The sequence below is a fragment of the Botryllus schlosseri genome, chromosome 3 (genome assembly GCF_051294905.1).
Source record: "Botryllus schlosseri isolate E-star chromosome 3, Bs_hap1, whole genome shotgun sequence".
Lineage (NCBI taxonomy): Eukaryota > Metazoa > Chordata > Ascidiacea > Stolidobranchia > Styelidae > Botryllus > Botryllus schlosseri.
This window is the reverse complement of record NC_137238.1, coordinates 35,175,941-35,189,702: the sequence shown is the minus strand read 5'-3', so window position 1 is coordinate 35,189,702 and position 13,762 is coordinate 35,175,941. Positions and strand designations below refer to the sequence as shown.

Below are 13,762 nucleotides of genomic sequence, written 5' to 3'. Positions count from 1 at the left end.
GGCTACTTTTGATTTCACCTCGATTACCTTCCAGGGCATCTACATGTCCGACATGGCGCGTTGTGCCATGCAGGAATGCAAGAAATGGGACAAGGAAAAGAAATATCTGCTCTTATGCCAGGCGAGTTTGTTGTTTCCGTTTTAGTGGTGCGTAGTTATATCTCATCGTATTAATATGATATGTTGGTGATTGTGAAGAGCACGTAGCCACGCCGGCATGTAAACGTACCCCGCCTCTGTGTTTAGACCGCGCTGGGGCTCGTGAAAGAGATTCGCGAAGACATGGCGTCTGGCGAGATGGAAGTGGCCAACTCTGTGATGGTGGTGGGGAAGAGCGTGCCCAAGCCAGGGGCCGAGCTCATTTTGCCTGAAGGTGGGTTTGTAGATATGCAAGCGTGATAATTCTAGTAATCTAATTAGACTAATTGAAGTGGAATGCCGATAATTTAGTTCACAATTAGAATGTTAAATGTTTCTGTTTTAATTCCAATCTAATTTGTGAAAAACGTATCTATAATTTTAATGAACTCAATTTTCCAAGTTATTGTGAATTCAATAATTCTAATTTGGAAAAAAACGTGCATCTATAATTTTAATGAATTCGATTTTTCGAGTTTTTTTGAACTCAATAATTCCAATCTAATTTGAAAAAAACGTGTATCTATAATTTTAAGGAACTCAATTTTGACAGGTAATTTCAGAGTTTTTGTGAATTCAATAATTCTAATGAACTCAATTTTGATAGTTAATTTCCGAGTTTTTGTGAATTCAGTAAATTCAGATTTTGATCTAATTTCGAAGGAATTATGCAGTTGCAATTCTAGTTCTAATATAATTTGGAAACGCCGAAAGTTGTTTGGCTGTCTGGCTATATTAGTAACGCCTTTGTTTTCACAGGCGGTGCCATTCCGCTGGGTGAAAAAATCCCGAATCCAGACATGACAGGGGCCGTTAACGAATACAACGAATATGTCGTCTACAGTCAGGAACAGGTAAATTGATGCACTAGACTTCGGTGTAATTACCAGGGTTGTAATGACTCGAGTCATCGCTGGACTCGAACCGCAAGTTTCCGTTGACTCGACTTGACTCGAGTTATTGTTCATCACTCGGCCAAAGAAAAATGTAATGATCTTGGTTTTTTCTGTTCAGGTGTGCTTGAGATATCTGGTGAGGTATTCCGACGCGCCGTCCAACAAAGCAAAGACGCCCTCGAGCGGACCGTCCAAGGCCTCAAAATGACGTGGCCTACGTCTTTGAAGATTTTTCGGCAACTTTTCACCGCACCCTTCAAAACTCGCGTTTTAAACGGGAACAGTCGCTCTCCTGCAACGTTTTTAACCGTTTTTTGTCACAATTTTCACCGTGCACGCCGATACTTTTTCAAAGCACTTGAATTGAGTGTTAAGCCTCGCGTAACACTAATCACAGTGTGAATGATACGGAATATTGAAATATGCACCTTTTACGCAACCGCAAAGAAATTAATGTCCGTTCTCTGCACCGCGTGAAGATAATTTGGTATTTTTTCGACCATGCCTATTTCATTGCACTTTGTGACAATGCTGAGGGTTGATCACGACTTCATAAATATGTCGTTTACAGTAACGTGGGTAGCTTTGTTTTACATGTTTCGTATGCTGCAGTATGACTAATTGAGGTTTCAAGACTTCCACAGTGGAAAATGGAATCAAAATCTATAATTGTCGTTTATACTACAACTCTCGGTGTAATTTCAGCTCTTGAAAATATCGTTATTCACTGAACAACTTAAAAATCCTGATAATCAATGCTGGATCCAGATTCGAGCGCTCCAGTCATTGTGCCCTTGTCTAGACAGAGACATGTATGCAGACAGATGAGTGACCATGACCACTGACCACTCGAACCTGTTGCAGGATTTACATTTCCACACGTGTTGCACGATTTTAACAACCAATTTGTACTAACTAGGCCATCTAATTCGTGAAATGTTTCTACGCTCTGATATTAATTCTAATAACTGGTTTCCTGAAAATGCTACAGGAGAACTGTACAGCGCGCAACGAGCCGAGCTTGCCGTGCAGACATTTCCCATTCTCGTGCTTATAACTTTATTTTGGTTGTATTTCTATCAAATTTGGCCAAGCTGATAATTCTCTAGTCCAACCGTGGATGTCGATCTTGTCAGAGTGTTGTAAATAGTTGTTTCACTTTGTAAAGACGAGATTTTCTGTCGTGCTACGCTAGGCCTGCGATTCCATTTCGGCTGCCGATCATGTACGGAGTTTTTCCTGTTTTATTGGAGTTCTTGTGATGGCTGTCGTGCAGTTTTTACGTTGTTATTGTGGTCTGATGTAGGCCGCGGTTGTTTGTACAAATGTACAATTGTACATGAATGTGCTGTACATAACTAGGACTTGTACCTTTACCCGAAATGGGAATTGTCTGCTTGTTAGGGCTGCTGTAGGAAATCGCTTGGTAAGACAGGTTTGAGATTGTCGGCTTGTGAAGGTTCAGTTCAGGTTATTGGTGTCTTGATCATATCAAGACGTCACAAGATTGCGACATAATGAAAGGGTATGAAGCTGTGAAATGGCGTGTAGTAGCCTCTCAAACAGAAACACAGGCATAGAGAGATTTATTTCTCCGTCTCCAGGATGACAGAATGAGTATGTAAAAAATGCTCAAAACACAGAGAGAACGAGTCTTTATTTTCATCCAACCAAAATACATAACAAACGGCAGTGATGGTGGTATAGAAAATATGCATGCATAGTATTCGGTGTTAGATAGGAATGATCGATAAGACCGTGAAGGTCATCTAGCCTGATCACACCAGCATCAAACAGGTACACTTGACTCCAAACAATCTGGCTGTAAAAAATGTTAGTTGAAAAAGGAAAATAGAAGAAAAATCAAATGATCAGCGAAGCAATGTCTGGGCGAGGTAGGGCAACAGTTAGTATAACGACAAGAGGTGATCAAGTAGGTCTTTTTTTAATCTATTATAAGTCAATTCACGGATATGTGGTGGTAATGCATTCCAGATGATAGGTCCCGAGTAGTCGTTAGATCTCTTAGTTAGGTTGCTATTGGGTGGGGGTAAGTAGATATTTCCTTTTGACGAAGATCTCGTGTAATGGGAGTGGACTTAAATGGGCATAAATGACGCTAAATAGCGAAGACGGACGTTCGAGCGGGAAATTCGTGATACGATCGAAACTGACGACCTTGAAGACCAACTTTTACAGCAAAAATAGCGAAATCGGTCTTGATCAACTAACTTTTCTGATTTGATTAAAGTGTCCTCCTTTCCCTATTCCAAAATATGGTAACACTAATTCATGGTGTTTGTCGACTACTGTGATTAGTTACACCAGGCCTATTTTTTTTTGTTCCGCAGCTGCCGACTTGTAACACGTACGGCCCACTTCTAGGCTTTTTATAAAACACCGCTTACACAGTAGCGAGATAGCGCAGTGGTATAATCCACCAATGGGTTGCGGGTTCGAGTCTGACCGAGGTCGACTTCAGAATTCCTACTCAAGTGTTGGAGGTTTATCTAGGCTCCTCCTCACCACCTCATCCGCGTAAGCTTCAAATCGCCAGATACGGACGGAATCAAGAATGTAGAAAATCGGCCTGGTGGAAATGACCGTTGTAGTCGACACCACGAATACCCCAAACAACACCGCTTACACGGATGATATGGCGAGGAGCCTGGATAAGCCTAAAACATCCGTGTTGAACATATCGTGATTGCGCGCCCGGTGACTGCAGCGGAACAGATGCTCGACTTTGGCATATTTTGGATTCCATCACATTAACGGATAATTTTGTATATTTTCGACGATGCTGGTGACAATGCTGTGAGTTGATCACGAATTAACAGAAACGTCATTGCAACTAACAACGTTCAGTTTTTGTAACGCTGCGATTCGACAAATCGAGGTTCCAAGTCTTTCACAATGGAATGTTCCCAGTAAGCAATAATTTTTGTTGATATATTATAGCAATTGGTGGCATGAAGCGCATATAGTATTCAAAAGCTTCGACTTCAATCATTATCAAAATTTTATCCTAGCTAGTTCAATGCCGTGATTGGCATTACCCTCCTGTATGAAAGTGACTCTTGGCAGTTACGAAATGTCGCCCATCAGACTCGCAGCAGACAGCCTGCAATTTTCTGAGTCTTGTGTTTGAAAAATGTATTTCATCTTAAAAAGTTTTTCATTATCGAGTGCATGTTACAAAAGATACGAATGATTCAAAGGTGTTTGGCCTAAACAGACTGCAATAGGTAAAGTATGTAGCAGTATTGAATTCTGCGAAAGTCTAGCAAGCCACTGTGTGCTGAAAAGGACGTAGCATCCTTTATGCTTTGTAGTACATATTGGTGCGGACTTTGAAGCATCCAGTATGCGTCTTCACTCCCTTTGCGTTCTGCTGAGCGTCCACCATCTCTGCAAGTTCTATTCCTTGTTGATCGTCAATGCCTGACAATTCGGTCCTGACGGCGTATCGTACCAACGGGAGTCTAGCCGCTATCATCTGGAAATGGAGCATGGGTAGAAATATTTGCGGTCGTGCTTGAAAATAAAGTAAAATATAGCAACAGTTTCATCACATTAGCAATAGTTGTGTTTGAAGTCAACATGCTACCAAATTTTGAGCTTTTTCAAATATTAGAATTATAGCAACATAATTTATTGCAGATTACACTAGAATGATAACTACAGTTGTTTCCAAAATAGACTAGAATTATTGCTACACAGTTTTCTCTAGAGTAGACTAGAAGTAGAATAATAACTACACATTTGTTTCCAAATAAGCTTAGAATTAGAATGATGGCTACATAATTTTTTCCAAATTAGAGTAGAATTAGAATGATAACTACAGTTGTTTCCAAGTTAGATTAGAATTATAACAACAGTTTTTTTTCTTCAAATTAGACTAGAATTAGAATGATAACTACAGTTGTTGCCAAGCTAGATTAGAATTATAACAACAGTTTTCTTTCTTCAAATTAGACTTGAATTGGAATGATTACTACAGTTGTTTCCAAATTAGATTAGAATTACAGCTACACAGTTTTGCCAAGTTGGATTAGAATTATAGCTACAAAGTTTTTTCCAAATTAGATTAGAATCAGAATTACTGCATTCGTGAAAACAGCTCATATCAAATAAGAATTCGTTCTCATAAGAGAATTGCAAATATCTGTACATCAAGCTTGGCTCGTACCACACTATACTATACAGTTCTACCGTAGCATTTTCAGAAAAAGCAGAAATTAGAAAAGAATAAAAATGAGAACTTAGTTAGGCACATTTCTCAAACTAGATTAGAATTAGAATTACAGCAAATGAATATTTCACTGATTACATTAGAGTTAGATCACCGCCACCTTGATCTAATTAGTCTATAAATACACAACTAGAATTATCCAGTTGTTCGAGCCTGGATACCACAAGCTGTGCGAGTGTGCCACGTGGTATCAGTTTTCGGCAAAACTAGGCCTAGAATACTTACTTTTGTACTTACAATCGCTACTTCTACTTCTCGAAATACCTAAAGTAGATTTTGCACTATTTCCTCAAGTGGTTATGAATTTGGGCCACTTCTACTTCACAAAATTGACTCGAGTGCTCAGAAAAGGTAGAATTATACTTCGTTGCTGACAAGCTCTGCGTGTCACCTACCTTGTACAAGAGAGAATCCTTCAACGCAGGGTTAGGTCCGAGTTTGTCGTGGATAAAGTCAGTCTTCATGACAGAGGCCCAGCTCCCTTCCAAGTCTTCGCTTGAAACCGAGTCATCAGCTGGAATTAGTCAGAAGAATCGACCATTAATTCTAACGATCTGACTCGAGAAGTGAGAGATGATTATTATACTACATGTACCGAACTTATGCATTCCTTGCCCAAGTAGAGTAAATTTATCAACGGTGATATAGTTTCGATACTATTTTCATCTGTGTAAGCCTCCAAACCTAGATTGGTTGCATCGCAGTATACAAATTTAGGTAGAATTGAATCACTCGGGTACTGGATTTTGCCCAGACAAGATGTGAGGTAAACGCCAACAGTTGAAAATAGATTACCTGTCACAGCCGTGAGTAGAAATCTGGCATCTTCGGGTCTTGTTTTATCGGCATCATCAAGTTTGTTGCCATTGTAGGATCCAATTTCGTTGTATTGACCTGTCATACATCAAAGGCATGGTGTTGCGTTACAAAAAATCAAATTTTCAAAATATTCAACACTTTTGACTGACGACAACTACCGATATATGGGCAATCTCTGAAAAATAATTCAGTTACCGTGATATAGGGGCTATTTCCAGGGTTGTAATGACTCAAGTCATGACTCGACTCGAGTCGCAATTTTTTAGTGACTCGAGTCATTTTTTCAAATGCGTAAAATGACTCGAGTCAATTTTTGTATAGACTCGACTTGTACTCGAGTCATTGTGGATGACTCAAGACTAGGACGGCCAACACCGACATTTTATTGTAACTTTGAAGAATAGTAAAGTGACCACATGATTGGTATTTCGTCTATCAGTACTGACACTTTAAAACAGGGCCAGAAACTGTTAAATGGAGGAAAATTACGATATTATGAATGCGAATCATTCTACATCACTCGAGCAGAGTTGAAAAAAGTGGGTTGAACCGGATTGAATTGAAAATGGTGAACAGTGAACACAATGACTTGGACTCGACCCTCCATAAGCTGACTCGACTCGGTGGGAATTGAAAATGACTCGAATTGACACGAGTCAAAACTATAAAAGTGAGATTGATTCGTGACTCGGAACCTTGTGACTTGGTTACAACCCTGGCTATTTCTTGCAATTTCAATGACAATTTCACTGGAAAAGGTGATGCAAGCATACTCAAAAACCATAAAAAGTGGTAGTAGAAATAATCTAAATCAGTGATTCCTGACCGCGGCTCCAAAGTAGGGTTCTTGCGGCTCGGATTGACCTCTCAATATGCCACAAAAATGTAATAGACGACAGTTGCTGTTTGTTTCTATGAATAGTCAATTTCTATAAACTTCTTGCTGACTAGCGTCAAACGCATGGATGAATGCCCGGCAGACAAGGATGTATCTTTGAGTTCTGCCAGTCATAGACCTTTATATGTCGTCTCTGTGAAGAGTTAATTTCGACACAATTTTACTAACATAAAAATGACGGCTCAGTCAAGTATAAATTGCAATACGTCCATTATTACTCAGCGTATAATCCCCAGCAAACTTGAGCATCAAGTGCTGGAATGTATGACGAGCTATCACATAACGACATAATAGTATGTTGGAGTAACAATATGCATTTTTAGTTTATTTCAATGTATAACACCCGCCAATCTGTGTTTATCAATGCTAAAATAACCGAGCTGGATGGTGAGATCCAGAGGTTGGCTAGCTACCTTAACATTTTCGATATAAGTAGAAAGTAGCCTAATCGAGTGTTTTCATACGGCTCCATATGCAGTCTGAAGTTTTAAATGCGGCTCCTACATCCAAAAAGGTTGGGAGCCACTGATCTAAATCATATAAACCTGGGTTGTAATAACTCAAGTCATAACTTGACTTAAGTCTTACTCGAGTCACGATTTTTTGGTGACTTGACTCGACTCGAGTCAATTTGTGTATTGACTCGAATTGTAAAATAAGCCAGAAACTGTTAAAAGTGAGAAAAATTACTCTGTTATAAAAGCGGGGCATTCGATATCACCCAAACGGCGAGTTGAACAGGACTTGAACTTAAAACTGAACACAATGACTTGGACTAGGACTCAAGTCTCAACACTGTAACTTGGACTCGACCCTTTGCGAGCGGACTCTGACTTGACTCAGTTGTGAATTGCTGACCAATAGGCCTACACAACGGGACACATACCTGGATAAGCTTTCAGATCCATGCTACTATGTTGCACCATCCTCCGTTCCCACTCTGGGTCAGGCTTCCCGAACAGGCAGACATCGGCAGAGTCAAAAACGGCCAAATTACACCATGTAAACCTAGCAAAAAACATAGTACAGTAGGTCAGTTCCGTATTCGGTTGATATACGGACACTAGGGTTGTTCTAAAATAACTTTTTTAACAAATTTTACTGGTTATTCAGTAAAATTGTTATGTTTGCTGAAAAAAAAACGCTGCACACCAAATTTGGTTCAATTCCAACCAGTAAAAGCGAAGTTGCTGGTTTTCAAAATTTGGATTTGAAAATGGAATAATAGCAGTGACGGTGGGTAGTTTTATAACTAGTAATTAAAAAATTGCCTACCAATTCTACGGGTTGGAATTGAGCCAAATTTGATGTGCTTCGTTTTTTTTTGGACAACTTAACAATTTCATGAGGTAGCCAGTAAAATTTGAATTTTTTTTATTTTTATTCAATAAATCCAAACTTTATCCTCTAATGGCAATGCTTCTACAGGTTGTAATTGACCCAAATTTTTGTGCAGCGCTGTGTTTTTGGCCAACCCAACAATTTTCTTGAACGGCCATTGAAATTTGAAGAAAAAAGTTATTTTTGGACAACCCTGTGTGCATACTGTAAGTCTACGAACAGGTTTGAAGTGCTAATTATGTCGCAATATGGCAATTATGATCACTGGATTATTTGTAGAAAGCTGAGAATGACGCCTGAGGGAATTCTAACATCACATTGCCATCAGATATCTTTATTAGCGCCTCAAAATTTATCTGTTTTACATCAATGCTTTCACTAGATACTTCTAGTTGGCCACATTAAAGTGAAATGTCTATGATATAATTCTAATCTAATTTGTGAAATGTTTTTAAGCTCTCAATTTAATTATTATCAAATTTCTGGTCTGCCTGAAAACGCTACAGGAGATTTGTGTAGTGCGAAAACGAGCCAAGCTCGCTTTACAGACATTTGCTATACTCGTGCTTATGACAATGAACTATGATATGATATGAAGTGAGCTTTATTTTTGTTGTGTTTCTTTATAATTCGGAATTGAATTCAATTTGCAAGTTTTTACGAATTCAATTAATAATTGCAATCTAATTTGGGGAGAACTGTGTAGCTGTAATCCAAATTATGATCTAATTTTAAAAAGCAGAATACTTTTTAGTTGTCCAACTGCTCATAAGGCGTAGGGTTGAAATGACTCGAATCATGACTCGACTCGAGTCACGACTTTTTGGTGACTCGAGTCATTTTTTCAAATTCGTAAAATGACTCGTCTAAACTCAAGTCCATTTGTGCATCGAGTCGACTTGTACTTGGGTCATTGTGCATGACTCGAACCAAGTCATATGACTGGAGACTGGGACGGCCAAGACATTTCATTGAAACTTCGAAGAATAGTACAGTCACCACCTTATTGACATTTCGTCTCTCAGTCCTGATCCTTGTAAAATAAGGACGGAAACTGTTGGGACTGAGGAAAATTAGCATATAATGAATAGGAGTCGTTCTAAATCTCTCTAGAAGATCTGAACCGGATTGAACTCATAACTGAACAGTGAACACAATGACTTGGACTCGGACTCAAGTCACAACACTACACTACAAAAAAAATTAGACAAATTTGGTCTCAAATTTAAGAAATGAGGATGATTTGGTCTCATTTTCAGCAGTTTTAGTCTCACTGATGAATTGAGGTCTTAAAATAGAGACTGATTCAGCTGTTTAAGACCACATATAATTGTCACGATTATTTGGTCTTAAAAATGAGACTAATAAAACGCATCTCATAAGACATATTGTGCTTATTAAGACAGTTTTTGATGTGTCAGTATTTTTGGTCTTGTTTTTAAGACAAATTTCGCTCATCAAGAAACAACATGATTTGTGGTCTTGAAAATGAGACCGGAAAGTTGACATGGGTCAGCAGCTCTAAGACATAACAAGCTTATTGAGACAGTTTTTGATGTGTCAGTATTTTTGGTCTTGTTTCTAAGACAAATTTCACTAATCAAGAAACAACATGGTTTGTGGTCTTGAAAATGAGACCGGAAAGTTGACATGGGCCAAGAGCATAAAATTAGACAAATTTTGTCTCAAATCGTTTTTTTAGCAAAAAAAGTCTTGAAGACCAATTAGTGTTACCAAGTACTTTACGTCTCAAAAGTAAGACCCAACATGATCGATAATAGAAGCACTGCTTTGGAGGCATCCTTTTCAATGTTAGGTTCTGAGTGAAGGGGGAGAGTGAGAGAGACCATGGGACAATACTTATCTAAGGACTTCACAGACCAGCTAGCTTATCGAGATAATTTTTGATGCTTCAGTTTTTTTGGTCTTGTTTTTAAGACGAATTGTGCAGTATTTTTGGTCTCATTTTACCCACTCACCATAAATGCTATTTTCGACTCAGACAACCATATATATATTGAGCTGAATAGTACATGTGAGTAGTAAGTGGCATGTACCTTGATAACTATATCTAGTGAATATCTTGTAAACTCCTTAGTACAGTATCATCTCAACGCTGCAACTTCTGGTCTCTCTCATCATTCCCCTTCGCTCAGACCCCTAACATTGAATAGGATGCCCCCAAGGCACTACTACTATTTTCGACCAATTTCTGTCTTACTTTTGAGACATAAAGTACTTGGTAACACTAATTGGTCTTTAAGACATTTTTTTGTAAAAAATCGATTTGAGACAGAATGTACTTGGTAAGACTATTTGGTCTTTAAGACTTTTTTTTTGTAAAATTTGTAAAAAATCGATTTGAGACATTGAGACCAAATTTGTCCAATTTTTTTTTGTAGTGTATGACTCAGACTCGACCCTCTACTCACTGACTTGAACTCGGAATGACTCGGGAGTGAATTGAACACGACTCGACTCGAGTCAAAACTATAAAAGTGAGATTGACTTGTGAGTCGGGACCTTGTGACTTGGTTACAACCCTGGTAAGACATAAATCAGACTTCGACAACTAAAAAATTTTCAGCTTTTCCAAATTAGATTAGAATTGAACAGTTTTTTTTTAATTAGACTAGAATTGGAATTACTAAATACGCAAAAACTTCACATTGAGAATAGCAAATGTACAGCAAGCTTGGCACGTTTCGCACTATTCAGTTCTCCTGTAGCATTTTCAGGAAAACTGAAATCAGATTAGAACTGAAATTAGAGCATAAACACATTTTGCGAATGATTTTCCTTTCTGGTGTAAATACATAATTCATGAATATACTCACTTGGACTTTTCTCCCAGAGCTCGGTGTAGATGCGTCGATATGAAGTGATCTTGCTTTGCTACGTAGAGCGCGGTTTCCTCCCAGAACGCATGGTATTCCTTGTCGTTCATGGGAGGTTTCTCAAACCAGTTTAAGAGATACACGCGGTTGCTTAAGGGGGCCACTACCCCAGCCTTGGAGGACTGAAAATAACAAAATTGCCATCGATTCTATCGTGCAGACTTTACTTTTTCTTCACAAAAAGCTACGGCAGAATTATCAAACAACCGGGTTGAAATCTTGCCGTTTTGGGAATGAATTGTGTGGGCTGACATTGTTCCCAGTTTTACACTACCGGCATGTTGCAGACTTGATAATTTCATAAAATCCCCACGGCAAGTCACCAAGTAGGCCGCGTCAGCTGCGAAATTTAGCCCATGATACGCCTCTAATTCTCCAAAATTTGAATAATTGAATATTTGTTTGTCCCTTGCTAGGTTTGAGAGATGGGATTCCTTCTCGTGGGTGAGCGGCAGTTTGGAACAGGGTTGTAACCAAGTCGCAAGGTTCCGAGTCACAAGTCAATTTGACTTCTACAGTTTTGACTCGAGTAAGTTGAGTCATTTTCAATTCACCACCAAGTCAAGTCCGAGTCCAAATCAGGGGGAAACGGGTCGAGTCCGAGTCATAGTGTTTACTGTTCATTATCGAGTTCAAGTCAGGTTCAACTCACTTCTGTAAAACTCCTGGGTCATATCGAAGGCCTAAGATTCAGTATATACTCATTTTTTACACTCCAAACATTTGTATTTCAAACACATAAAATACAGTTTATGGGCCTATTTTATTCAATTATCGGTCCTGATATACGAGACTTGAATGTCCCAAGTCATGCGCAATCCCGATTTTCGATACACCACTAAATACTGAGTCATCAAAGTCAATTAACCAAAAGTTTTTACCATTTTTCTTGCCGACGAAATCCCGAATCTGGACAGCATCTTCGACTGTATTAACTATAGAGTACAAGACCTATTGCAACAGAGTGTAGCTCGTGGCTGAAAATGAAATGAGATATATCCGCGTGGGGCCTCATTTTAACGCAAAGGCATAGATTATTCTAGAAACGAATAGCAGTTTTGTCGAGTCAGCAGTCAGGGTTACATACCTTACTGTTCGATACCCGCGACTGCCGCGAGCTAGATTCAAACGTCGTTCGCTAGCTATTGGCTGCAAGTGAAGCGTGCAATGAGTCACGCACGAAATTAGCTGCATTCTTCCCACAGCAGGGATTCTCATTTCTCAACTTCCCTTCTAAGACGGGCCGAATTTGAACAGCAAAAGACGCTGCGGGCCGCATAACATTATTATCATGTATTTGTGGGCTTCTATTAAAATTACGCCACTGTAGCCTATTTACCGGTCGTGTACGGGCACTTTTATGCATTCTATGGCAGATGTAGCCCGTCCGTCGTCTGCGGATAGTATACGGCAAGTCCGTTGTCTACGGATATCAGCTTACAGTTTATACTTAACTGGCACTTCCGCAGTAGCTGACACGAACGTCCTGTGTTCTGTGTAGTTCTTGACTGGCAGTTCAATAGAGACGACAACAATTGCCTTTTCCAGATATATTGTACAGTAATTCGGATAGTTTTAGCAGTAAGTTTCAGCGTACATGAGTCTCATAATCTGAGTCAATCTTTGATATGCACTGGGTTATAACTATGCGATAAGTCACGTGATGTAGCATTATACCATAACAGATAGGAGAGAGAAGGGGCCAGAGCACCACAATTCTAAAGCATTAATGGGCACTGGGCAGCGTTCGTAAGTCTGCAGTTAATGTTTTTTTGTGATAATATGTATCCACCAGCGGCGTAAATCAATCCCTTCATGGCGGATGCATTGCATTCGTTGCCAAATCGTTATATGCACCTTAAAACTCTTCCATCAGAGAACCGAACTCTATAATTCAAGTATAAAATTACGGTCACTTTTTCGTTACAGGGTCCATTCTTTATATCGCCTCGCACCACACTTAATGTGAATTCGATGACTGGCCAAGCCATTGTGTGTGTTATATGGTTTTTCTAATTTTTCCGGATTCCGGGGATTCCCTGATTAAATTGTTAGGTTGCCTAAATAAACGCTGCACACCAAATTTGGCTCGATTCCAACACATAGATGTGAACGCACAGGAGTTTGAAAATTTTGCATTTATTATTAAAGGATTGAAAAGAAATTCAAATTTTACTGTTAACCCCATGAAATTGTTGAGTTGTCTAAAAGAGCGACGCTTAACAATTTTAGCTCACTTCCAACCGGTAGAAGCGAAGTGATTGCCGTTGAAAATTTTGGATTTGCATAAATAGCCTGGAAAAATGGTGAGTAATTTCAGAATTAAAAATGAAAATCTCAAATAACTACGCTTCTACGAGCTGGAATTGCGTCAAATTTGTTTTGCAGCGTTTTTGTAGACAACTTAACAATGTCGTGGGTTGACAGTAACAATTGAAGATTAAGAAAAAAATTCATAATAAATTCATAATTTTCAAAGTTATTCTGTGCTTTTACATCGACCAGTTGGAATTGAGTC

The 13,762-nt window shown here is 39.0% G+C and overlaps 2 protein-coding genes across 2 annotated transcripts in view; one reads left to right on the top strand and one right to left on the bottom strand.

Annotated features, from left to right (window-relative positions):
- Positions 1-2,417, top strand: part of LOC145436411 (poly [ADP-ribose] polymerase tankyrase-like) — a 57,329-nt gene extending 54,912 nt beyond the window's left edge. The window contains exons 52-55 of the mRNA XM_080313757.1: positions 35-121; positions 247-373; positions 898-992; positions 1,153-2,417. Coding sequence (XP_080169883.1) covers positions 35-121; positions 247-373; positions 898-992; positions 1,153-1,242 — 399 coding nt within the window. The 3' untranslated portion in view covers positions 1,243-2,417. The remainder of the gene's footprint in view (positions 1-34; positions 122-246; positions 374-897; positions 993-1,152) is intronic.
- A 1,747-nt stretch (positions 2,418-4,164) lies between these two features.
- LOC145436410 (uncharacterized) lies at positions 4,165-12,377 on the bottom strand. The gene is made up of 7 exons (XM_080313756.1): positions 12,332-12,377; positions 12,126-12,221; positions 11,185-11,366; positions 7,893-8,014; positions 6,085-6,183; positions 5,685-5,803; positions 4,165-4,533 (listed from the first exon to the last, which is right to left on the bottom strand). The coding sequence occupies exons 2-7, from the start codon at positions 12,162-12,164 to the stop codon at positions 4,357-4,359; spliced, it is 738 nt and encodes a 245-aa protein (XP_080169882.1). The 5' UTR covers positions 12,165-12,221; positions 12,332-12,377; the 3' UTR covers positions 4,165-4,356.
- Positions 12,378-13,762: the final 1,385 nt, after the last annotated feature.